Source organism: Cordyceps militaris (genome assembly GCF_000225605.1).
Source record: "Cordyceps militaris CM01 unplaced genomic scaffold CCM_S00007, whole genome shotgun sequence".
NCBI classification, from domain to species: Eukaryota; Fungi; Ascomycota; class Sordariomycetes; order Hypocreales; family Cordycipitaceae; genus Cordyceps; species Cordyceps militaris.
Genome location: NW_006271975.1, coordinates 2,711,828 through 2,738,093, shown reverse-complemented (window position 1 = coordinate 2,738,093; position 26,266 = coordinate 2,711,828). Strand labels below are relative to the sequence as shown.

At 46.3% G+C, this 26,266-nt stretch overlaps 6 protein-coding genes across 6 annotated transcripts; 2 read left to right on the top strand and 4 right to left on the bottom strand.

Moving 5' to 3' along the window:
* Window positions 1–3,533: 3,533 nt before the first annotated feature.
* Window positions 3,534–6,443, bottom strand: CCM_09079 (phosphatase family protein; the record flags this gene model as incomplete). The annotated part of the gene is made up of 1 exon (XM_006674213.1): window positions 3,534–6,443. One exon carries the CDS (start codon window positions 6,441–6,443, stop codon window positions 3,534–3,536), a length of 2,910 nt encoding a protein of 969 aa, XP_006674276.1.
* Window positions 6,444–6,995: 552 nt separating this feature from the next.
* CCM_09078 (Dcp1-like decapping) lies at window positions 6,996–7,652 on the top strand (the record flags this gene model as incomplete). The annotated part of the gene is made up of 1 exon (XM_006674212.1): window positions 6,996–7,652. One exon carries the CDS (start codon window positions 6,996–6,998, stop codon window positions 7,650–7,652), a length of 657 nt encoding a protein of 218 aa, XP_006674275.1.
* Window positions 7,653–7,998: 346 nt separating this feature from the next.
* On the bottom strand, window positions 7,999–8,977 carry CCM_09077 (protein hob3; the record flags this gene model as incomplete). Its single annotated transcript, XM_006674211.1, has 5 exons — window positions 7,999–8,600; window positions 8,647–8,720; window positions 8,767–8,812; window positions 8,864–8,914; window positions 8,965–8,977. The coding sequence occupies 5 exons, from the start codon at window positions 8,975–8,977 to the stop codon at window positions 7,999–8,001; spliced, it is 786 nt and encodes a 261-aa protein (XP_006674274.1).
* A 1,962-nt stretch (window positions 8,978–10,939) lies between these two features.
* CCM_09076 (ammonium transporter MEP2) lies at window positions 10,940–12,772 on the top strand (the record flags this gene model as incomplete). Its single annotated transcript, XM_006674210.1, has 5 exons — window positions 10,940–11,029; window positions 11,132–11,275; window positions 11,327–11,643; window positions 11,706–12,383; window positions 12,439–12,772. 5 exons carry the CDS (start codon window positions 10,940–10,942, stop codon window positions 12,770–12,772), a joined length of 1,563 nt encoding a protein of 520 aa, XP_006674273.1.
* Window positions 12,773–13,466: 694 nt separating this feature from the next.
* CCM_09075 (Cyclin-like F-box) lies at window positions 13,467–15,940 on the bottom strand (the record flags this gene model as incomplete). The annotated part of the gene is made up of 4 exons (XM_006674209.1): window positions 13,467–14,212; window positions 14,258–14,369; window positions 14,438–15,142; window positions 15,194–15,940. The coding sequence occupies 4 exons, from the start codon at window positions 15,938–15,940 to the stop codon at window positions 13,467–13,469; spliced, it is 2,310 nt and encodes a 769-aa protein (XP_006674272.1).
* Window positions 15,941–17,039: 1,099 nt separating this feature from the next.
* On the bottom strand, window positions 17,040–19,392 carry CCM_09074 (Glycoside hydrolase, family 36; the record flags this gene model as incomplete). Its single annotated transcript, XM_006674208.1, has 4 exons — window positions 17,040–18,573; window positions 18,632–18,980; window positions 19,023–19,238; window positions 19,305–19,392. 4 exons carry the CDS (start codon window positions 19,390–19,392, stop codon window positions 17,040–17,042), a joined length of 2,187 nt encoding a protein of 728 aa, XP_006674271.1.
* Between the last annotated feature and the right edge of the window lie 6,874 nt (window positions 19,393–26,266).

The following is a 26,266-nucleotide window of genomic DNA, read 5'->3' as shown; positions in this document are numbered from 1 at the left end:
AAGTTATCGTCAATGGAGTTTAGCTTATTTTCTGGGGCTGATGCGGGCTTGCAGCTGGCGCAAAATCACTAAACGAGGCGCTTTGGACCCATTCAAACCGGCAGCGTGAGTGGGCAAGGGTCATCAGCCACCGGATGAAAATGGACAAGAAAAAAAGAATTAAAAAAGAAAAAAACGGACAAACGGAGAAGGCGGCGCCCGTTCCCTTGTTGGACACGGTGCATCCCCAGGCTGTACGCACTGTGTGCCGACACCGGAAAGCGACCGGATGCACAGTGCATACAGCAATTCAGCATTCAGCACCAAGACATTGTTTGACTGCTTGTCACGTCAGTGGCTGCGCGCTCGCCTTGCTGTCTTGGCGCCATCTCTCCATCCTGTCTAACGATTGCCGGTCATACTATTGAATACTTTCTCTAGTTAGGGTCTGGAGAAGAGTAATATTGTACAGAGTATTACAGAGTAGTTCAGAGTAGTTATCGAGTCCGCATCCTTGTATCCAGATACCACTCACTCTGTTCTTTCTACCTGCCTTGCCGCCCGCTTTCTTTCTTCATTCGTCACCCCACTCTTCCACACTCCGCCCAACAAATCATGCCATCTTCTGCAAATCCCCTTCCTTTCTCATGACAGGCTGAAGCATCCCAGAAACCAAAATCGTTTACTCCCGTCGCTTCCTCCGGGAAGGAATAAATCACTGCCATCGCTTTATGGGTTTTTCTGGACAGCGAATCATCGCCCATTCATCGCGCCCTGTGCACTCTGCTTCCGCTGCAACGTCACCTCCCAACGAACAAGTGCTGACAGCCAAGCCCGACCTCACCCACCAATCACTCACCAGTCAGTGGCTGTCACCAGCATCATTCGTTACGCAGCTTGCCAGCTTGACCTAACCGACCTTGAACTCTTGCACCGACGCTACTGCACCAACGGACCCCTGACCACTCTATACCTAAGTTACAATGATCACCTGTCCCCTAAAGTTAACCCGCTCAACTAGTTATCATTAAAGTCCATCGGAATTATTTAGTTAGTACGGCAGCACTAGTAGCTTCATCGGATCCTCGATGCCCTCTAGTCTGTGGGCACCGACTGCCGGCCCTAAACTTCACTGCCACTGAACTGACTGTCCGGTCATGATCGCCAGCATCGTCGCTATTCATAGTTCTATAATCTTGAACAACCGATAAGAAAGACTCTGCGATTAGTTGTGTTTGTCCTTTTCTTTCAGTGTTGCGCTGCTCACACCAAGTAATACAGCCTGCCGTCATGCTCTTCCGCACCCCGCAATCGCCACGCTGTGCACTGAAGCACTGAAAGGAGCTCTATCAGTCATACTACATGCCGATATCATGTAAAAGATAATACAACCACATTCCGTCATTGTCCATGTCCAGCTGAACCTCGCGTGGTAGTCATCGTCCTCGAATAACTCGCTGAGACATCCCTGGATTGCCGCCCTCACACCAACCGTAATTCCAGGGTCAGTTCCAGAAGAGGTTCAGAAGACTTGCCACTGAAGAAGAACTGCTCTCATACAGTACATCTGCCGCCCTTCCTCTCTTCTCCCACAACTTGGCAAATGCCATCCTCGAGTCTCACTAATTCACGCAGGTAAGGACAGACTGCGTCTAGATGCCCTAGACTCACTCATACATGACTATCGGTATGTGCACAATAACCCGAATGTCCTTTCTGTATGGAGGACTTGAGCCCGAAGAATAGAGCAGCACGTTCAGATACTCAGCTCTCCATGGCAAACATATCCCGCCATCAATATGACACGTCAAATATAATACAGCATCTTGTTATACCTGTCTTTTCTTCCTGTGTACCAAGATTGCTTCTTGCGACTGCAACGTACAAAGTACTATCTATAGGGCTCATCCTGCTCATCCGACCTCACACCATCCAACCTCTAGTTACCAGTGCCTGCCAGTACCGCACCCACCGTTACACTGCATTTTTCCTCATTACCGACAACTCACGAGCCTTCCAAAAAAAAGCAAATATGCCCTCTTTTCTGCCCTGTCCACATATTACGGATACATTCCGCCCATCTCGTCTTCGCTAGCGATTTCACATTCATGTGTCTCTGTGCAACACCACGTACCCAATCGAATTCCGCTGTCATGAGCCTGCCGAGGTTTGCTGCCCGTTTCGATGTCTTGTGCCTTGAAACTGCTGCCTATGGCCCTGAGACATGCACATATCTGACTGCCACCACCCGCGACTCCGACCAGTGACCGTATGACACGGCGCTCTGTCCTTTACATGGGGTTATTGAACGAAAAACCCCATCGACGGCCCCATGTCTGCCATCCTTGCTGCCTTAGGACGCCCGTCTAACCACATCGCCACTTGTTCATAGAGTAGCATCGCTCTCACCGTAGCCCGAATTATGCCTTGCTTGACCTTTTTGTATGGTCAGCCACATTTCTCACCGAATACACCTCGTGATGTTCTCACGCGGCTTCCTTGACCAAGGCTGCTGATTCCTCCTTGAGCCGATCTCTACCTCTCCGTTACACATGCGGCTTTCATAAGGAAAAATAAGTCGGGCAAGCAGGCGGGAGAAGAACATCCGCACACATGAACGTGACGCGAGGGGAAGTCAAGTCAAGTATCGACATCTTCTTTCGTAGCTACCTTTACAATGCAGAGGAGCTGAACAGATGTAGCCCGTACGAGCAAAGGTTATCTGCATAATGGGCTTGTCATACTCCTTGCCTTTCTGCGTTTCGTCTCGCCACAGCAGTCTCGTCAAGCAACCGCACCCCAACGATTAGCGCACTTGGCCTGAATTTGATGATATTTTATTGTCGACGTTCTTTGCTTGTGTTCTATTGCTCTAGATCAACATTGAGCTGTATGTGGGATGGTTCTGGCTGGACCAGCCACTATTCCCAAGAGCGGCTGCCCGCCATGAAGCTCAGCGCAGCAAAATCCCTGCTTATCGCGGGTAGACTCCTTGGAATCTACTGTTTTGTTTTATATTTATGATGAAACCTAGGTACAAGCATGGCTAAGCAGGATTGCTTCACAAATTACATAGCATAGCATGATATCGTGATCAGGAACGCAGATCAGATGTTAGTGCATGTTCATTGAGTAATTAAAATATCGCATAATACTGCGAGGACTGTTGGAGTTGAATTTGGCATCCAATGGTGTTGTGTTGGTCATACGTGAGGCGTAATTGGAAATAGCATGGCGAGAACAAGCGGGACAAGACAGGGCTTCCTTCGCGCAGTAGACACTGGAAGAGCAGGCAAAATAAATGCCACAAGTCGGTAGAATAAGAGTGTAAAAATTGTAGAATCTAAAAATGAGCATCCCAATGCGGCCACCGTTAAGACCAGTACCAATGCAGCCACCGTTAAAGCTAGTACGCCACCACCACCAACAACGCCATGGCACCACGTATCATATTATCATTTTACTCGCGCCGCACACCACACCATCCTCACTCTTTGCGCCAGTCTCGCCCGGCGCCGCCGCCGCCGCCGTTGTTTCCCCCCCTTTTGGCTCTCCTAGTCCTGCGGCTCCAGGCTCAAAAACAGCTCCAGCGTCGCGCGCTCCCTGTCCCGCGTCACTCTATCCCTGGGCTCACCGCTCCGAAACGTCAGCGGCGCCAGCAGCTCCGCGTAGCGCCGTCGCCTCTTGGCCGCGGCGCCGCCACCGTTCGTCTCGCCGCCGCCGCCGCCGCCGCTCTTGCGAAAACTCAGCCGCCGCTGCTGGCCCTCGGCGCGAGACGCGGTCGTAGCAGGGGGCGTCAGCTCGCGGGCCACGCGCGCTACGGTCGACGTCAAAAAGACAAAGGCAATGTTGTGGTTGGGCGCCGCAGACAGCACGTCGAGAATCTGCACCTTGGTGTCTGGCCACGCGCTCGGCGGGAGCGTGGCCAGGGGCGGGATGGTGGTGGACAGGCGCGCGCACATTTGCGCCGTCACGAGGCCGTCGGTCAGGGACGCGAGGAAGAGGAGCAGCACCGAAGATACGAGTTCGAGCTTGTGCGGCGACGACAGCTCAATAGGTAGCACCTCGGCAATGGCGCCATCCGTGTCCAGCGCGGCAATGACGCACGACTGCACGGCTTGCTTTTCGTGGCTCCCGAGAGCGCACGTCCCAGCGTCAAAGGGCCAGCCGGCGTCGGATGGTAGCGACATGTCCTCCAGGATGCTGGCGTCGGCGGCGCAGCGCTCGGCCAGCGTCTGGATAAGTTCGGTGAGCTTGAACAGCTCGCGCGGCGCTGAGCAGTGGACATCGGAGTCGTAGGGGATCGCTCCGTGTATCTTCTTGTCTTGCAAGAACCTACGGATGCCGCCCTCGGGTACGCGAATGAGCTCATCGATCGACCGTCCAAAGCAGCTTGGTAGCCATTGGCCGCGCACGGTAATAAAGTGGTCTCGGCCATTATCGACACGGAGGACAAGGACCTCTTCAAGCGATGCATGCCCGTTGTTGAGGGCCCGTAGAAATGGCATCGACGACACCTGGCCGTCGAGAACCACCGTCACAGTTTCTCCTGGTTCAAGCATGACGCTTGGCCCAACAGCCTCACCACTGTCGTCGGACTTGACGAATGTCGTTGTAAGCCAGTCGTGCGACTGTAGGCCGCTGTCAGAGTTGTCCATGGATGGTCTGTCCATGAAAGAAAAGCTCGCTGGTACACCGCCCGTGTTGGCAATTGTAAGGGAATTGCTCTTCGTTGCCAAGAAACTGAGGTCTCCCAGCTCTACAATGTTGGCGTCTTGTGTCGCATCTCCCTCGAGTACGAGAGTAATGACAGGGCGTCCTTCGTTCTCAGCGCGATCAAGTTGGCGCGCGACTTCGGCATGGACCTTGGCCTTCTCCTCCGGGGCCACGCAGTCACAAGTGAGCATGAATATCGACGACAGTGGCTTGTGGTCGGATGAAGTGATTCGTTGATAGGAGGTATATAGTTCCAGGTTGACCCGGTCTGTAGCCACGCTTCCAGGCTCTGGTTGGTCGTCGTCGTCGTCGTATTCGTCATACTGGTAGCCTCTGTTGGTAGATGTTCCTGGTTCTTGCTCTTCCTTATCGTCCTCTGGGTCGTAGCTAAACAGTACGTCCTCGTCTGCGTCCATTCCGCGAGACTTCATTTCGTCATCCTTCTTCCTCGCCGCCTCTTCATCCACGACCTTTTTCTCGAATGCTTGCTTGTACTCTCGGGTCCGGTACAGTATGCGATCGCACCAGCTGGGAGCCCGTCGCTTTTCACTGGAATCAAACAGCGCCACACTGCCGACATCATATTTATATGTAGGTAGAAACGTGATTGGGCCTTCCTTCCATCCGTCATGAAAAGCCTTGCGACTCGCAATGACTTGGCGCAGCTGATCATGAGGCAACAATGAATCTAGTGTTGCCTGTAACGAAGCCGGGTCTTGGCTAGGGTCCTCTGGAAAGTCGTCTGGGTCGGGTAGCGATGTTTCTGAATCAAGGCTCTGCTCCGTGTTGAAGCTGATGGAGGAAGTTGTTGTGGTCTCGCCGTCGCTTTCCGAATCCCTCATAACAATAACAGGTTCGCCGTCAAGAGGCTCTGGAGGCTTGTTGCTGCCGACGTCGTATTCGCCACGCGTATGTAGCGTCAATATCCTTCGGATGTCGTCGCCGGGGAGGCTCCCGAGGCGAAAGTTCAAGTCACCAAACCAAAATGTAAAGTCCTCGTCGCCGAACTGATCGCCAGCATCGTCAAGGACACCGTTGTTCACCAGCGGATCAAACTGCATCTTGGAAGCGATTTGCGCCACGTCCCAGCAGCGACGGTCAAGGTAGCTCGGGCCTGCACCACTAGCCAGGTGAGAGTTGACAAAGACCATGCGCGTGGTTTCTCCGATGACAATCCGGGTCGCCACGGCACCTTTATTACCAAAATAGCCTAGCAGTCCCGTGCCGATTTGCTGGGTACTGACATTGGAGATGTGCTTGACAATGTCACTCGAAGCATAGACAAGCGTCAACAGCCCGACCATTTGCTCGGCCGAGACAAACTCGTAGCCGCTGGGGATGGCCGCTTCTACAGCCGACCTCCACTTTGTGATTTGGTTATTGCTCTCGGTATAGACTCGACTGACGTATTCCTTGGTGGTGTTCAAGTCAACGACCTCTTGGAGGCCAAGAACGTAGAGGTCGATGGCGGCGGCATGTTTTGGCTCATTTGGTTTGGGGGAGACTTGTAGCCGGTCAAGAGGATGCGTGAGGCCCTCGTCACGAAAGAACCAGCTGCCGACATCCTTGTCCGTGCCAGTACAGCCTGCGGTATTCCATGAGCCGATCTTGACCCGGAGCTTGCGCTGGCCCATGTACTCGGATCGTCGGAGGGTGAGCGCGTGGGCGAGTGATTGCGGCGTGGAGAGGTGCCCATCGCCCCCATCAGAGGGCTCTGAGCGAACAGAGCTGTTGCGCGCCGTCTGCATCGTGTGGTAACTGCAGGAAGACCGTTGTGATCGGTGGCGGCGGCGGAAGTCGAAGTCGGCGGATCGTTGCTTGACGTGCTATATCATGACGCAGGTCCGGGAGTGGCGGGTGGGGTGTTAAATGTATAGGGCGACAAGACCAAGCCAGATAGTCTGGAGTTTGAATAAATCGGGTATAGATAAACCAGCACGCGGGCTTGCTCAAGAAGCAGGGCGCGCTCGGTAGTGGTGCCTGGGGAAGCGTCCCTCGTCCCCCACAGTGACGTGACGACCACATTTAGGCGCATGACAAGCCCCACCAAATCAAGCCGCCATTCTTGTCGAGATTTGGTGTCTGGCGGCCAGATCAGGCTTCAATACCTTCCTCCCAATTGTTTTGCCATCTACTTTACATGCACGAATCTCTGCGCAAACAGACTCTCCAGACACAGATATTTCTCGAAATAACTCCAAAAACTCGTCATTATCATCGTTTCCGTCTCCTCATAGTCTGAGGCCTCTACGGCTTCTCCTCATCCGCCATCCACCATCACACATCATACACCAGACATCATGAGCATCGCAACACCACGCAAAGCTCGCGGCCACAAGCGCCATCCCTCCAATCTCGTCCCCGCCATCTCCGACTACGAGTCCGACGCCGCCATGGCTGCCCAGCATCCATACCAGGCGCCGCCCCCGCGCACCAACACCGAGCTCAACCTCGCCGTCCTCCAGCGCTACGTGCCCTCCATCTTCAACATCCTGAGCATCGCCGCCAACGCCGTCATATACACCTTTGACAGCGCGACCGAGGCGTGGGACAAGGCCGGCGTCGAGGGCACCCTCTTTGTCTGCACCCAGTCCCCCAGCGACCCCAACAACACCCCGCGCGCGTGCGTCTTTGTGCTGAACCGCCGAGGCCTCCACAACCTCATTGTCGACCTTGCCCTAGTCAGCGACGTCGAGATTGCCGGGGATCTAATCATCTTGCGTATTGAGGGTGCTTGGGAAGGAGGTGATAGGGTGCTCGGCTTCTGGATACACAACGACCGTGAGGAGACGCGGCAGATCAACGCCGCCACCATCCAGGAGTGCTGGGGGATTGTGCGGTCGGTGGGCGCTGTGGATGATCAGCGCCAAGAGGCCGGCCCGGCCATGCAGGCTATTGGAAGGCCTCTTACGATGAATGACCTTTTTGGAAGTCAGGCAGTAAGCCAAGGACAGTAGTTTTTAAGCCGGGGAAACAGTAGGGATGCACTTTAGCAGGGGCCCACGTTCACAGCACAAATTAGTTAGTAGGGACAAAGGCCTGCGAGAAAGAATTTGCATTGGGGTCATAGTCAATGGCGCATTATTACCATCAATATGTTTCTTTATTAAAGAGAGCTCACATGGCGCTTTGCCATCAGAACTTGGACAGAATAGCACAGATTACAAAAGTGCAAACCTCACTTTTTTTTCGGAGACCCGTTGGCTTGGCAGGCTATCATCTGTATAAAAACCAAGAAATCACATATACGCCGCAAACCAGAATGCATGACTCCACGAGCTACCCAACCGTTTCCGTATTCCATTATACCGTCCCACTTATGCTCAGTTCCCGAATCTCATTGAGCACCTCCTCTACTCTGGCATCCAGCTGCCCGTCGGCGTACAGATCACGCGTGTCGGCATCCAGGTACTGCTGGACCTGTGCCATGCGCGAGTACGCCTCGGCGCAGAAGCGCAGCTGGATCTTGACAAGAGCCTCAAAGGTGGGGTCTAGGTACGGCACGCGCAGTTCAATCAGCTGGGGCAGCTCGGTGCTGAGCTGCTCGTTCAGCTGCTCATACAGCTGCTTGGCCATGTCCAGCTCTTTTTCGGTGCGCGGCAGCTTTGTGGCGTCCTTGTCGGGCTTGTCAACCAAGCGCTTGACTTTAGCGCGCAGCGCGTCGTAGTCAAGCAGCTTGTGTGCGCGCTTCTTAATGCACTCGTTGACGTCCGGGAAGTAGGCACAGAATCGCGAGATGGGCTCCAGCACCGTTGTCTGGTACGGGCCGTCGAGAGCTTTGATGGTTTCGGCGTCGAGGTCCTCGACGGCTTGCTTGTAACTGCGACTGACGCCATCGCTCGCTCCGGAATCGCCGTAGAAGGCGTCGATTGTCTCGGCGATTCGCATTTGTGACGCCGTCATTGCTGCACTCGTTAGCTTTGTCGAGCAATTCGAGAGCGGGAGACCTACCTCTGAGTGAATCTAAGTAGCCTTTGGATTCTTTCTGCAATCGTAGTGAGGCGGCCTCCATAGTTCGGAAGCGTCTACCCAGGTTAGCTGATGTATCTTGGCGGGAAATCGCGGCCGTACCTCTCCTCCACCTCGTAATCGCGATCATTCGTTTTCTCGACATGTCCTGTGGTTCGTTAGCAGTGTCCTGACTTAAAACCTCGTCTGCAAATCCTACCCGTCTTCATCATCACCTGCGTCGTCGCGCGGTTTACATTCTTCTTGAACCCTGCCTCACATTAGCCCCTCATCTCTATGAACCTCCCAGAGATCGCGTACCCGCCCACGACATGATGTCGAATTTCGTCGAGTTTCTGGATATTCAATATAGTATCCGAATGGTTCCAAGTATGGGGTTTCGCGGTCCAAGAGTTCACAATGGTGTAAGATGTCGTGTAAGAAGGAGAACGTCTGACAAAGGTTGACGACTACTCTGCGCAGCCACACTTAGGCGCTTGATGGGGCTCATCGACGTCAGAGCCGAGCCACTTCCACAATCCCCGGCTACAGCGATGCACGTGACTTCGCGCCAATTCGCGCTGTGAGTGAGCCAGACTACGACTTGATTGTCCCAATACAACAGAAGAGGGGACGATTCATTTGATTTAATCACTTTTACCGTTTTGCGTTGATTGAGCTGGGGAGTGCGCAGGAGTGAGTGCCAGGCATCGTGGCTCTAACCTGGGTGCCCCTATTCGAGGCTCAGGGACTTCTACCCGCCACATACACCCGAGTTTGAGAGCTGACAATTCTTCATCGTCTGTGCCATTACTCTGCGGGCAAGAGAGGTAGATCACAAGGCAGTGCAGTGCAATCGCCCAGAATGTCAAAATTTAATCCCAAATTTCTCGTCGTCAGTCTCGGCAACCCCCTTCCCGAGTACTCCAGCCTACACTCGGCCGGCCACTTTGCCCTCAGCGGGCTCCCCAAAACGTTGCGACAGTCCAGTCTTCATAGCGGCAAACTCGGCAAGCTCTCGTGCCTCGTCTCCCAGGGCCCCAAGTACACCCTCGTCCAGTCGCCCACGTTTATGAACGTTAGCGGGCCTTTTGTCGCCAAGGCGTGGCAGGAGATGCTCAAGCAGCACGACGCGGCCTCGCTCAGTCTCGTCGTTCTGCACGACGAGCTCGAGAAGGCGCTGGGACGCGCGGCGCTGGTGCCGTGGGACCGCAGCCCGCGCGGCCACAACGGCATCAAGAGCGTCAAAAAGGCCCTGCGCGAGGATAAGTACCCGCAGTCGCCGCTGGTGAGGATCGCCGTCGGCATCGATCGGCCACAGGGCCGCGACCCGGAGACCGTGGCGAGCTATGTGCTGGACCCGATTCCTGCGGCCAAGCAGAGGGTCCTGGAGGAGGAGGTGCCCTGGGAGGTCAAGACGTTACTGGAAGAGTTGGAAGCAGAGTGGAAAGGCCAAGTGGAGAGTTAGCAAAAATCGGGCGAATGACACCGAGGTTATTGTGAGCAAGCCGTCTTACCACCGGATCGGCACATCGGCCATAGGGCAACCAGCAATTGAGCGCACCAGATTCTCAGCGACATCGGCCACCAGGAAACCAGAGAAGCGACTTTCCCCTTTTGTACATTAATGACACGAATTCTCCCTCTCGAAAAAATCGCTCTCCAAGACCATCCAAGATAGCGGCCAATGGATAACGTTTACTCTGTTATCTGGTTGGTGGCGTTGTGGTGGTTTGGTGGCGTCGCGCCAACCTGACAAGGCTTGAGTCTCTGCCACTCTGGGGCAGCCAAGAGATAAGCTCCACCCCAGTCATGACAACTCCTTTCAAAAACGGCTCAGATAAGCTGTGCACGACTTGGGTGAGGACGAGGCTGTTTGGGGCGCGCGGGCCGTCCGAATGTCGCAGCTGAGGCTCGAAGCTTATTGTCTGCGCCCGTCTAGTGAGCGTTGGGGGACATTTCCGGGGCAGCGAATCGATCGCTGTATCGGTCAAAGGCTGCAGTGCAGCTTTTCTTTCTTGATGGAACACGAGTGTGCTGGATGTCAGCTCAATATCCTCTGCATGCAGTCAGGCTTCTCGCTTATAACAGCCCAAGCCGCGCCGGCGCTTGGCAGCCACACGTAGGGACCTTATCGTCCGATACCACCCGACAACCAACACTCTGATAAGAAGCTCAATACCATTCCCTTTCTCGCCAAGGGCAGGGTCCCGTGCTTCATCGCCCCCCCAGTCGTCCGTTATCTCGACGCCCTGTACGCCTCGTCTTCTCAGCTTCTTATCGCGCGAGCGACAAGATGAACTGGCCTTATCGATTCTCACCCAACGGGGTCAATAGCGCGAGCAAACCAGCTTGTGATTGCTGCCCTCCGGGAGCCGGCTCTCACGTATACTTCGGCACATGAGATTGGCTGCCACTTGGCGCCATACGCTGCACCCGAGTCAAATCATATATCTTTTTGACGACCCCCGCTTCCTCCCCTCGCCAGCTTCATCTAGACACATCTCGAGTGAAACACACAGCAGACCTATACATTGCCATCATGAGTGCTTCCGTCGAGTACAATGGCACGACCGGCACCGCCGACGCGGGCTACTCTACCCATGCCGATGATCTCAACGTCTTTTACGATGTACGCTCCCATCCTCGTCCTCCTCATCACCCACCCACTCTAACAACTTAGACCGGCCACATGACTTTCATCGTCATCTCCTCCGTCTTGGTGCTCCTCATGATTCCCGGTGTCGGCTTCTTCTACAGCGGCCTCGCCCGGCGCAAGTCGGCCCTGCAGCTGGTGCTTCTCTCCATGCTGTCCGTTGCTGTCATTGGTTTCCAGTGGTTCTTCTGGGGCTACTCGCTCACCTTTTCGCGCACCGGCAACGCCTTCCTCGGCGACCTGTCCCAGTTTGGCCTGATGAAGACGCTTGCCCAGCCCAACGGCGGCGCCGACACGCCGGATATCCTATTTTGCCTGTACCAGGGCATGTTTGCCGCCATTACGTGCGTCCCCCCTTACCGCCCACTCCTTCTTCAGCAATCACCGGCTAACAAACAGGCTGTAGTCCCGCCCTTGCCATCGGTGCCGTCGCCGACCGCGGCCGTATGCTTCCCGCCGTCGTCTTCATGTTCGTCTGGTCGACCATCGTTTACGACCCCATCGCGTACTGGACCTGGAACGCCAACGGCTGGCTCATGAAGCTTCCTTCCTATGACTTTGCCGGCGGCGGCCCCGTGCACGTCGCCTCGGGCGCCTGCGCCCTCGCCTACAGCCTCATGCTCGGCAAGCGTTCCGGCTACACCACCACCCAAGGCCTGCCGTACCGCCCCCACAGCGTCACCAACGTCCTCCTTGGCACCGTCTTCCTCTGGGTCGGCTGGTTCGGCTTCAACGGCGGCTCCGCCCTCGCCATGAACATTCGCGCCATCATGGCCTGCTACGTCACCCACCTCGCCGCCTCCTGCGCCGGCATCACCTGGGTCCTCCTCGACTACCGCCTCGAGCGCAAGTGGAGCACCATCGGCTTCTGCTCCGGTGCCATTTCCGGCCTCGTCGCGATTACCCCCGCCGCAGGCTTCGTGCCCAGCTGGGCCGCCGTCATCATCGGCGTCGTCGGCGCCATCTGCTGCAACTTTGCCACCAAGCTCAAGTTCCTCATTGGCGTTGACGATGCGCTGGACATCTTTGCCGTCCACGGCATCGGCGGCATGGTTGGCAATATCCTCACTGGCATCTTCGGAGCGTACGTCCTCTATTTTTTTCTGCACATCTCTGGAGACCAAACTAACATGCATCAGATCATACATTGCCAACCTCGACGGTAGCTCCCACGCGCCCATTGGCTGGATCGAGGGCAACTGGATCCAGCTCGGCTACCAGCTGGCAGGCACCTGTGCCGCCTTTGGCTGGTCCTTTGGCCTGTCCTGCATCATCCTCTTCCTCATGAACCTCGTGCCCGGCCTGTCGCTGCGCGTCAGCGCCGCCGACGAGGACGTCGGCATCGATGACGCGCAGCTCGGCGAGTTTGCGTACGACTACGTCGAGCTCAAGCGCAACTTCAACGATGCGGGGCTGGCGACGGGGGACGATTCGGCGTCGAGCAGCACGGAAAAGGTGGCGACGGCCGTCTAACGGCATTTGTTTCGGGATTCCCCTTGTTTTCAATAATAGTTCCATGAAAAGGGACCAAGTTATAAAAGATACCAGTTTGAATTGAATCTTGTGCAGTTGGCTTGACTCGGAAACTGCCATGTATCTAACGGAGCAATTGCTTCGTATTGGACAAGAGCAGCCCGCCGCTTTAAAATATAAATAATAGCACAACCAAATATTTATTCACCGACCCAAGTACCAGTTCCAGAAGGACATGCATCAGCCTGCTGAGTTCTCCGAGATTCCCCACAATCAATCGATAAGAGCCTCTCTTCCTGTGAAGACTGCGGTACTATCTTACATGGGCTGACGCTGCGTAGACAAGTCCCGACCTAGGCTGCCATGCCTAGTCTCGGGGTACTACTTTCAAGATAGACAAATTTGAGGTTGTGGGTTACAATAATGTCAGTATTCTTGCTTTCCTTGCCCCCAACAATGCTTCCAGCTGAATCTCTAGGGCCTGCCGCGACCAGCTGTTCCTTCACCTTGTCTGAAATAATCTTGAAACTGAAACAACAATAAGAAAAAAAGTGCCGCTTCTCGCCTCGTCATGCATAACCGCTGTACTTGAAGAAAAGAAAAAGTGCAAAACTCCGTATCCCCGGCGCCGTAAGAATGTCGTGTTGAAATATGATGCGTCAAACCCATGCTAAAGCCGTTAAAGAAGGAACCCCTAGCCCGTCATGTTTTCTTGGTCCTCGATTTCTGCTTGATAATGCATTTGAGCGGTACTGGCTTCGGTAGCAGTCGCCACGCTAGCTGTGCTGGCTTGTCCCGAAATAGTAAACGCGGGGCCGGCCACACTAGCTTGTGAGACGCCAAAGGCGCTCATGTTCATGGGAGCATGTGCGAATGTCCCTTGATGCCCTATCAGTGATGATAGTGTCGGTAGCGGAATTTGCTGAGTTTGATATCCTTGCGTATTGTGTTGAGCGGCAAAGCCGCCTTGCTGGGCATGGAGCCCATGAATGTGCTGCTGAGTGGCAAAGGTCCCGGGATGGAATGCGGCTCCGCCAACAGCCAATGAGTGAGGCAAGTCCCAAGGTAAAGCGTCTATGCCTGGTAGAGTGGGTAGGCTGTGAGCCATCGATGGCAAGTTGCTTTGCCCTTGAAAGCCAGTGCCTGCAAAACCATTGTTAGGCTGGGCATTGGACAGGAGATCGCTGGGATACGTGCCCTCAAAATCGTCATTGTCGTCGCCCATTTCGTCATCATACGTCTCTTCGAAAGCCGTCGGCAAGGCGGTTGCCGTGGCGGTCTGTATTTGGCTTGATACTTGGCGAGCGCGGCCATGGCGGCGAGGCGAAAGGCTATCGCGTAACTCGTCGAACTGAGGGGCGCTGTTCAAAAAGTCGCGGAATCTTGAGACCTGGCTGCCAGAGAATACACAAAAGACGTTACGTTGATGATTGGTAAATTCTATGACGTTAGCAAGACAGATATGTTCAGGGTTGTGAGACATACCAGGTGGTGCTTCTCTGCAGAATGGTGAAAAGTCATCTCCTTGGAAGGCGGGCACACCCGTAAGGCTCAGATGCGATAAGCGTGGGCAAGAGTTCAGAAGTTTGAGGATGCTCTATATGGGGTTAGAAATATTTTACGTGATGAGATGACCAAGTGACATGCCTTGAGAGTTAAGTTGACGCAGTAGCTCAGATGAATACGCTCCAGATTTGACGTGTAATACTCGCCTCCAATGAAGAGGCCGTTGGCATCACGCCTAACGCGAGGGCGAGTGGCGATCTCGGCCAGAGTGTAGATTGATTCGTCTGTTATCGAGTTGCACTTAACAAGGCCAATTCGTTTAAGTTTGGGCAGAACAGCAAGGCGCTTCACAGACTCATCCGTGAGGTTGACGCAGCAGCCAAGATCGATGTAGCGGATTCGATTACAGTGAGTGACGAGCGTCTTAACGCCCTCATCTGTGATGTTTGCGCAGTGGCCAAGGTGAAGGTAGTGCAGATTCTTGCCCAGTTTGGCAATATAGTTGAGAGAACTATCGGTGATGAGACGACACTTGGCAAGGACAAGATTTCGTAGGCGGGGAGCAACGTCAATGATCTTTTTAACGCCCACGTCGGTGAGTCGAGTACAGCAGGTGAGGTCGAGAATGCGTAAGTGTTCAAACATCTGAGCAGGCGGGAGAGCCAGGAAGGCATAGTCATCAACTAGGGAGCAGAATGCAAGCCGGAATTCGCGCAAGCAAGTTCCCTTGGCCATGAGGGCAGTAACGGCGCCGTTGCCGACATGCCCACACTGGTTGAGATCGATTTCGAGAATATTAGGGCAGTTTTCAGCAAAGGCGAGGACGGCATTATCTCGGATCTGAACGCAATCGTTGAGTTTGAGCTACAAGACTAGTTAGCAAGTGAATAAAGGGGAGCGCGAGGTGAGGCATACTCTTTTAATGTATTTGCAGCTCTTGGCAAGCACCTGCATGCTGTCATTGGAGACGCCGTCACATCCTGAAATATTCAGGCCCTGGAGACGCTTGCAGTGCTCGGCAATGGTATAGATGGACTGATCGGTAATATTTTTGTCGTTGGATACGTCAAGGGCGAGCAGGTTGGTGTTGTTCTCGACAAGGCCAATGATGCCAGCGTCGGTGAGGCCGCGGCAGTTTGTGAGGGTGAGGCGCTCGATCCTGGTGCAAACGTAAAGCGATGTGACACTGCCATCGCTTATTCTGTCAGCCAGGGCGGCGAGGTTGAGGCGTTTGATGAAGTCGCGATAGTTAAAGAAGGGCTTGGGGGCCTCTAGGGTCTGGCAAATGTTGTGGTGGCTCTTCCAAGTGGTGCAGGCTGGGCGATGCCAGAGCAGATCGACGGCGTTTCGAGTCCAGCGCTTGGAGACGAGCATGCAGCTGAAGAGGTCAGCGGGTGTGCCGAGCTTGGCGAAAATGCCGATCAGAATCTCGTTGGGCAGACGGTGGACGGGGGGCCAGCAGCGGTCCTCGACCTGCATATCCTGGAAGTTGACGACGCCGATGGATGACTGGGAGTCATTCGCGCCGAGGAAGAAGTCCGACTCCTCGTTGTCTGCAGGGGCGGGCGAGTCACTGGAGGATGAGCGGGAGTCGTCCTGATCCGAAGATATGGCCGAACGGGACGCCTCAGTTTGGAGAGCTGGTACCACGGCAGGACGCATCGTGGCGACAGGTTCGGTAGACTAGACGAGCGGCGTTGGAGAGAGCACGCTCCGGGGCGAGCGGTCAAGACGGGGCGTAAAGGCTCGAGAGGAGGAGGGCAGGTCGGTGTCGAATGGGCGTGGCGCCCCGACAAAGCGAGGTGGAAGAAGAAACGTTTGTTAGGTGGTCGGCGATGAAACAGCGACGAGGGCACGGTCTCAGCTGGAGGAGCAACTGGGCGAGACAGTTGGAGGGTAGGGGACTGCGGGCAGTAAACAAGTCGGTTCAGGAGCGGAAGAGCGGGCGATATCGAGGTATGCGAATAAGAAGAGGATGGAGGCGACTATACAGTCCAGTAGACAAGAGCAAGAGACGGAGACTGTCCGTGTAACATTAGCATCAGGACGGCTATGTACGGTGTGTGTTTGTGTCGTGATGCTTTTGGGCAGTCAGCAGGGAAGCGGAGCAACGACCAGTGGCGGGATGAGTGCAGGAATATTGTTAGCGCGCTAGCGGCCAATTGCTCCTGACTCTCCCTGACTTACCTTTAAGTAAGTACCTGGTCCTACCAAAGTCCCTATACAGTTAATTTAGCAACTCCAGAGATGTTCACAGTGCTATGTACATACATCACTAGTGCCAGCGGGTATATTTTTAGACTTTGCGAATGACAGGCGCTTGCTCAGAATGACAGCTTCTCCCATCAATATACTGAGTACCTATTCAGGAAATATAGCTGGTGTTTTTAGTACTGATCAAGGGGGGCCTCCCCGTGCCTTGTCCTGGTGAGCCCTCATCCCGCGCGACAGCCTCGTCCGCCACGTGATTCCTACCTCTGTTCGTTTGTACCTATTAGAGACCCAAGTACGAGGCACCTCCCCGAATCACAGCACATGGCCACTGCACGCTGCACTATTCACAAGCTCTGATTATCACGGCCTCTAAATAGGTACATAATCACCACTCCAATTTATCATCACTCGTCAAATTATTCGCTAGTCTCCAGGCTACCCTCGCCACGGTTTCCTTCTGTCTTTCTATAACGCTAGCAAAGCCTCCCGCCCCATTGCCACTCACAGCCAACACCAGCGCTCCTGTTAGAAGCTTTCCCCGCATCAGCTACTCCTTTGCGAGCATCACCACCCGACTTTGGTAGTCGCCCTCAAACGTATACTGCAGTCCGAACCGCATCAGCGTCGACCCCGACAGCGTCATGTTGCCGTCCACCTGGTAGGTGGCCTGCGGGTCCAGCCCTTGCAACTTGACCGTCGGGAACAGGTTGTTAAAGTGCGCCTTGAGTTGGAAGTAAAAGAGCACCGCCTGCTCGCCGTCCTCGGAGATGAAGAGCGTCGCCGGCCAGTTCGACTCGTCGGGCAGGTTGAGCCGCCACATGTCACCCTGCACCACGATGGGGTTGATCTTCTCTTGTAACGCCACGATGCCGGGGATCATCTTACGGTCCTCCTCCTCCAGGTGCGCCGGGTCCAGCTCGAACCCAAACGAGCCCGCCATCATGGCCACGTGCGCCCGGAATCTCAACGGCGTCGTGCGTTTCGTGAGATCGTTGGGCACTGCCGCGACGTGCGCCGCCATGGCTGACGGCGGGTACACCAGTGATGTGCCTGTCTGAATGGTGATGCGTTCCACTGCGTCTGTATCATCAGACGTCCATATCTGTGGGAAGTACTGGAGAATACCCGGGTCAAAACGAGCGCCACCAGAGGCACAGCCCTCCCAGATAACATCCGGGAACGCAGTCGTGAGCCTATCATACACTTGATAGACGCCCAACATGTACTGGTGATCCGTAAACGGATGGGGCATTTCGTGAATACCTCGATTGTTATCCCACTTGACGTAGCTGATGGGTCCACTGTTGAGGATCTTGGAGACGGCGTCGACAATGTAGTTCTGTACCTCGGGAAGCGCCAGGTTGAGAACCAGCTGTTTGCGCGTGAGTGTGCGCGGGTAGTTGCCCGCGTGCAAGGCCCAGTCCGGGTGGTCCACGTACAAGGTCGAGTTCGGGTTTACCATCTCCGGTTCAAACCACAGACCAAATTTGAGGTTCTGCGACGAGTTACTTGTCTTCAGGTTCGTAATATTGCTAATCAGTTTGTCAAAGCCAGACGGGAATCGAGCTGGGTTTGGCACCCAATCGCCCAGCCCAGCATTGTCCGATACGCGCGGGTACTTGTCGCCAAACCAGCCGTCGTCGAGCACAAACATGCGCACGCCCAGCTCCGCCGTCTGCCGGGCCAGTCGCGCAATAGTTGTCTCGTTGTAGTCAAAATACAGACCCTCCCAGCTGTTGAGCAGCGCAGGCCGGGTCTCGGTCGCAAATTTGCTCTTGATCAGGTGCTTGCGGTACAGGCGGTGGAACTTGCGCGACATGCCGCCCAGCCCTTGGTCCGAGTAGACAGCGACAACCTCGGGCGAGGTAAACGTCTCACCGGGCGCCACCGGCCAGGAAAAAGACAGCGGGTTGACACCCACCAAGGCACGCGTCAGGCCCTCGGAGCCCTTTTCGACCTCAAACGAATGCGAGCCCGTGTAGACGAGGGAGAAGCCCCAAGCCTGGCCCTGCGACTCGGTGGCGCTGGGGTCGACGAGGGCCATGAGAGGGTTGTGCTGCGCGGATGAGTAGCCCGCGTTGCTAGCGAACCTGTAGTTATAAATCGGCTGCATTTCTATGTAGAACATCTTGTACATACCCCTGCGAGCCATATTCTACGTGGCGGCGCACCTTGTGAGCCTCGCGGTACCAGTCACCATTGAGATGGACCAAGTCGTAGTCGGCATACGGCAAGTCGACGCTGAAGCTCGACAGCTTGTTCAGGGTGATGGTTGCATTACCCTTGTTGGTCAAGTTGACGCTGCGCACAATGGCGTCATATTTGGGAAAGATGCTATACATGAGATCCACCGCGATAGCGCTGTAGTTGTCATACATGTGCACCACGACCGTTGACACATCCTCGTCGCCGCCAAACGTCGCTGGCAGGCCCTTTAGCGCCAGCTTGCCGCTTACCATCTCGTGCGACTGGTACCGCAGCTCGCTCACTGTCGTGCCAGACGCCTGCTGGATCTAGTACGCGGGCGAACGAAAGTCGCCCCGGCCCAGGTCCGGGAACTCGCGCTGCTGCCGGCCGACGAGCGTCACCCAGCCCTGGATGTTGTCAATGGGTTGTATCAGCCCATTTTCAGGGACTAGCCCGCCAAAGTGGTCACCGAGCAGGTCGCCCGTGGCATTATCGACATGGAACCGATACGACACGCCCTCGCCGTTGAGGGCAAAGGAGGTACCGTCGACGGCGATAGCTGCGACAATGTCAGTGATGCTAGACGATCATCATTGGCGGTGCGCAAGACAAGTTGGTCTCGTACTTTGGACTTTGGATGTAGCGGCGAGGACGGTTGGGAAGAGGCCCGCCGCCACCAAAGCTAGGCCGTGGGGAAGAGATGGAGGGTGCATGGTGGCGTCCGTGTAAGTGAGGTTCTCTCCGTTCAATGGGTGGCTGGGATTCACCACAGAGCAGGGAATGAAGAGAACAAGCAGGGGCGGAAAATGAGAGAGCACATAATAGTAGACGGCACTGGGCTGCAGGAGATATTTATTAACCTCGTTTGGCTATTGCTCTGGATTGAATGGCTAATTGGGCTAATGCGACGCTGCTAGTTCGTTGGTTCGGTTGAGTAGCGGTATACTGATCCTCGTTCTTTACTCCAACTTTTTTCCGAGTTGTTCAGCCCCTCGCACGGAGTATTCCCCGCGCGGGGGTGTCGATTGCCGCCATGCCTGGGTCTTTATTCCCCGGTGGCTTTCTCGGTCGCATTTTCCTGTTTTTGTGCGACTGGTGGAGGTGACAGAGGAGACAAAGATGGAGCACCAGGGCTTCATCATGCTCGGAACGGCGTCTGTCTTGGATAGCGATTACCGGTGGCAAGAATTCGGTTATACAATGAAATAATTCAGAGTAGAGGAATAAAATCGGCGTATGCATTGCCGGCGTGGGCTGCTCAGTCTGAACAAGACAGTCCATGACGTATAATAACCGTCGATGAGTCCCCCACGCTCACCTCCAAAACAATTGGCCGACTGTTGAATCAAAGTTTGACTTGCGGGGAACTTTTCGGAAGCCATTTCGCTCTGATGATCACTGGATCACCTTGGTTGTGGTATTGTGACTCGGGACTATCTATACCTAGTAGTAGTTACTCCACGAATTACGGAGTACTACATAGAACCGTCTGCCCGAGCAACTTCCTTATCGAAGAATCCTGGAGACAGGCCGGAATAGAACCGCATCAAAAATAGCCTTATTAGCCTCGCAGTTAAAGTATTTTCTCATCCAAGATACACCCCACATCAAATTTCAGCTGCAGAATAATCATGCAGAATTTCTCTAGTTCCTCTCTCGCAAATCAAGCTCCGACACAATCAAGTCACGTGAAGCAGCTCTCTCTTATGAATTATATAAGTAGGCTAATATAGACATTAGATAACTAATCATAACTAAGAGTAATTTTATATAATAGAGTTAAAGAATAATATATATTAAAACTTATAGCTATTTTTACCTTATTCTTTCTTAACTAGAAAAAGAAATTCCTCCCTTCTTATATCTATTTTCTAGCCTAACTAATTAACCTAATTATACTCCTTTAATATATCTTTTTATTACCTAATTTTATTAGTAATTAAGATTAATTTCTTTAAACTTAATTTCTTTATTTATATATTACTATTTTTTTTTAGCTTTTTATTATAAATAGGTTTTTAGTTAATTATATATACTATAATCTTTACTTAAATTATAATATACCTTTTAAGTAAATTCTTTCTTTTTTTACTTATATTATTTTAAAGAAGTATTTTAAAATTTAATTAAAAATAGTATTTTTTAATAAATTAATCCTTTATAACTACTTTTATTAAATTAAAAAATATTTAAATTTTTTATATATATAATTCTTTTTAATTTTATTATAATTACTTTATTTTCTTTTTCTTTCTATATTTACTAACTTACTTATATTATTTTCTTAAATTATTTAAAAATAAAATAATAATAACTTTAATAATATATTACTTTCTAATAATATAATCTTATTATAATATATAAAATAAAATATTTTTAATAATTATATAAGAGTATTTAAACTACTTTTAATTCTTTAAAAGGCTAGTTTCTTTTTTTTTTTTATTATTTTTAATTATACTTTATTTTTATTCTTTTTCTACTTATAAAGAAACCTTTAATCTTAATAATATTATTAACTTTAAATATATTATCTTTATTTTAAAGTATTTATAGGGTATTAATAACTTAAATCTAGTAAAGTAGTCTTAACTTTTAACTTCTATAAAGGTTTAAAAGGTTAATAGTATATTTATTATATTTAATTTTAAAAGTATATACTATTTTTTTTAATTATTTTATTTTTTATTAACTTTTAATCTTAATAATATAGACTTAAATAATATTATTATATTATTTTTTACCTTTTTAGGTTTAAATAATATTAATAACTATTTCTTTACCCTTAGTTTAATTAAGAAGGATACTTAAGTATTCTTAAAAACTTAAAAAAAGTTTATAATTATAACTTAAACTACTATATATATTTTTAATAGTCTTTATAAAGTCTTATATATAATATATATATATTCCTTTATAGAAAACCCTTAAAGTTATAAATATTAATATTATAACCTTAATTAATATTACTTCTCTTTATTATAATAAGCTAATAAGTTACTATTTTAAATATTATATAAAAGGAACTTAGTATTAGGCTATTAAGTTTATACTCTTTTTTTATCCTTTTATTTTTAATTATATTCTAATTAAGTCTTTTAAAAATCCTTTCTTTTTATATATTCTACCTTAACTTCTAACTATAAAAATCAACTTTCTAGATAATTTTAAGGCTATTAGTTTTTTAATTATTAATAAAATAAATTCCTTTACTTCTATATTATTAAAAATTATAAAAAAGCTTATAATTAAGGCTCTTTTTACTAAATAATATTAGACTTTAATAGGTCTTAAAGCTTATAAAAAGGAATAGAATTCTATTTAAACCTTTTTTAAGATAATAGTAACTATAAGTAAGTATAAGTCTTTTAACTTATTTTATAAATATAAAATTATATTTAATATTTATTTAATTAAATTAAAATAATATAAAGCTATTATAGATTATTTAGTAAAAAATCTTATTAATAAATAATAAGATTATTTTATACCTTTTCTATATTTTTTATTCCCTTTTTTTCTATTAATATCTAAAGATACTATTACTAGGTTTTAGTCTAAATTAAACTCTTATTACTTTTAAACTTTATAATCCTAATTAAATCTTAAAAATAAATAAATAATTATAATAATAGGTTCTTTATAAATCTATTTACTAATATATCTTTTATTAAAAAATATAATATCTTAAATAATCTATATTAATATTTTTATTAAAATTATAAATAATAAATATTAATATATTATAATTTAGTATTAATTCTTTAATTTCTAGTTATAACTAAATAAATTATTTATTAATTATTATAGAAAATTTTATAGGGTAGTCTAGGAATAATATCTATTTCCTAAAAAAGATATTTAAGTATAATTATTTCTTTTATAATATTCTAAAAAGCTAATAACTTAGCTTTTATAGTAGAAGTTATTATTATACTTTAATATAATACTTTCTAGGCTATAATTCCTTTAAAAAGGATTATAATAAATCCTTAACTAGATCTCCTTATATCTAAATTATTAGTATATAAGGTATTATTTACTATTTATAAAATAATTACCTCTTTATTCTTATTATATATAATATAATAATCTTTAGTATTAAAAAGATATTAAATAATATAAATAGCTATATTAAAATATATTTAAGATAGGTTTATTAAATAATAAGATAGTATTAATATTATAAATATAATATCTACTTTTATTATAATTAATATATATAGGATTAACTTAATAATCTCTTAATATCTCTTTACTTCTTTTAGTATTATTTATTCTATTCTTTTAATAAATTACTATTATAGTAAAGAAGTTTAGACTTAATTAAGACTAATTACCTTAAACTTAGCTATAATCTTTTTTATATATACTTTATAAGAGAGTTATACTATTTTCTTCTTTTAGTTATAAATAATCTTAACTCCTAAGAATTATAATACCTTTTTTTAATTATATATTCTATATTTTTAAAATAGCTTATAAGTAAATTTATTCCTTTTCTTTATAGCTTCTTTTTTATTTAGAATAATAATATTATTAATAAAGAAAATAATATATATTAACCTCTCTTTATTAAAAAAGAGGTATAATTCTTCTTTATATTATATAAGCCCTAGCTCTATTAATATACTAGTAAATTCTAAATACTAAAGGAATAGTAAGTCTTATAACCTATAAAGTATTTAATTTAGTAGGATATTATAGTTTACTTCTTTAAAATCTACTAGTAAATTTATTATTTCTTAGAATCCTAATAATAGCCTATATAGAACTTTATTTAATAAGTCCTATCTACTAGTATATAAATATTAAGACTAATAGAGTATATATAGGGTAAGAGGTAAGGTTATTATATTATATATTTTCTATCTAGTTATATAGTATAGGTAAGTACTAAATATACTAGGTAATAAGAGATTATTCTTCTAGCTTTAAAGCTACCTATTATTATTCTTACTTAATTTATATTAACTAAGAAAAATAACTAGAAATAACTATAAGGAATAAAATAATAACTATAAAGAATAAAATAATAATTATAAGGAAAAGTAATAACTACTATAGCTACTATAATATACTATAATAGTAGCCTAATTCTCCTACTTACTAATAGGTATAATAGTATTTATTAGTATACTTAAGTTACCTTTTTCTTTTAAGTATAGGGTAGTTTATAGTTATACTAAATATAAGGTAGCTTATAGTTATATTAAGTATAGGGTAGCTTACTATTATATAGGGGGCTTTATTATTATATAAGGGGCTTTATAATTATTATATTTTCTACTTTTTACTTATAAGGTAATTTAACTTAAAAACCTATATAAATAAATTTTATAGAAAATAAAAATTATACTATAAACTATATTTAATAAAGATACCTTATCTTAAAGGCTATAGAATATAAAAAAGACTACTAGCTAAATTATACTAAATACTATACTAATACTAAGTATATTATAATAGTACTATACTAGTACTAAGTATATTATACTAATACTATACTAATACTATATTAATACTAAGTATACTATACTAGTACTATACTAATACTAAGTATACTAATTAACTATAATAGTCTTAAGAGTAATAAAATAATAATAAACTTATAAAGGTTTAGGCTTTTATAAGATTATAGTTATAAAAAAGCCTTAATAGCTATAAGACCTATAAAGCCTTATAACTTATAGTTATAAAAGGCTTATTATAATACCTTTAAAAGGTAATACCTTAAAGGCTTAGTATTAGTTAGCCTATAATAGTCTTAAAAATAATAAAATAATAATAAACTATAAAGAAGCCTTAATAGCTATAAAACTTATAAAGCTTTATAACTTATAATTATAAAAGGCTTACTATAATACCTTTAAAGAATAATACCTTAAAAGCTTAGTATTAGTTAGCCTATAATAATCTTAAAAGTAATAATATAGTAGTAAACTATAAGGAAAGCCTTAATAATTATAAGACTTATAAAGCTTTATAACTTATAACTATAAAAGACTTATTATAATACCTTTAAAAGGTAATACCTTAAAGGCTTAGTACTAGTTAGCCTATAATAATTTTAAAAGTAAAGAAATAGTAGTAAATAAAGAGCTTATTAGCTTTTAAAGGATAATACCTTAAAGGCTAGTATTAATAAAGGTATTAATAAAGAGTTAGCTAGCCTTTAGTAAGTAATACCTTAAAGGCTAATACTAATAAAAGTATTAATAAAAAGCTAGCTAACCTTTAGTAAGTAATACCTTAAAAGCTAATATTAATAATACTAATAAAAAGCCTATTATAGTATTTATAAAAGGTAATACTTTAAAGGTATAAAACTAATTAACTATAATACTTATAGAATAGCTTTAATAGGTAATATCTTAAAGACTAAAGGCCTTAGGAGTATAATACTTTTAGAATAGACCTTTAAAAAATTATAGCTTAGGAGGTACTTAGTATAGTCCTAGGTAGTACCTATACTTATAAAAGGCTAACTTTAATAGTAGCTTAATTATAATATTAGTAGTATTCTTAATATTTAGAATTTAATTAAAGCTTAATTAGTATAGTATATTTTTATATAACTAATAATATTAAATATCTATATACTTTATATAAAGGTATTTTTAAATACTAAAAGCTTAGATAATAATACTAGAGTTATTAGCCTAGATAGTAGTCTTAATATAAATAGGCTTTTCTTTAAGGGTTTTTATAATAATATAGTAAAGCTATTAAATCTAGATAGCTTCTTAGGCTATATTATATTAAGAAATATACTTTACTTTAATAGTTAAGTATATAATAATATTCTATAGCTTTAAATACTAAAATATAATATTACTTTTTAAGGTAATAATAAAGCTATTAATAGATTTATATATTTATTAATAGCTAGTATAATTAATATTATAATAGATTTAAGGTTTTTTATTAAGTCTTATAAAAATAAGTTTATAGTTAATAGTACCTTTAATATATTATAAAAACTATTTTAAGCTAGTAATATATTCTACTAGTAGGGTAGTTATAAATCTATAATAATAGCTAATAATAAAGTAAATATTAAGCCTAGAGTAGTTAAAAAGATAAATTAGGCCTTTATAGGTTTTAATATACTAGCTATTTTTAATAGTTAGCTATTATTTAATACTTTTAATAGTAAGACTTATTAATAGGTTATAAGGTTTATAGTTAAAAAGGCTAATTTCTTTTAAAAGGGTTTTAGTATATTTACTTTAAAAAAGTATAAAGGTTTTTATATATTAGTCTTAGTAAATATTAATACTAAGATAGTAGCTAATAAGGCCTATATCTATTATCTTATAAGTATTTAATAAGGCTTTCTTAATCTTTATAATAATAACCTTATTTTTATTAATAATAAAAAGATTATTAATATAAACTATAATAATTAAGCTATCTTTATAGATAAATAGGGAATAATTAAGCTATATAGACTTAAAGCTAAGACTTTAAAGTATTTTATAAAAGGTTATATACTAGATTTATAAGGCTTACTTTAGCCTATATAGGGACTTTAGTAGCTTTTATACTTTCTTAAGGTATTCTTCTTAATATCTTTTAGGTATT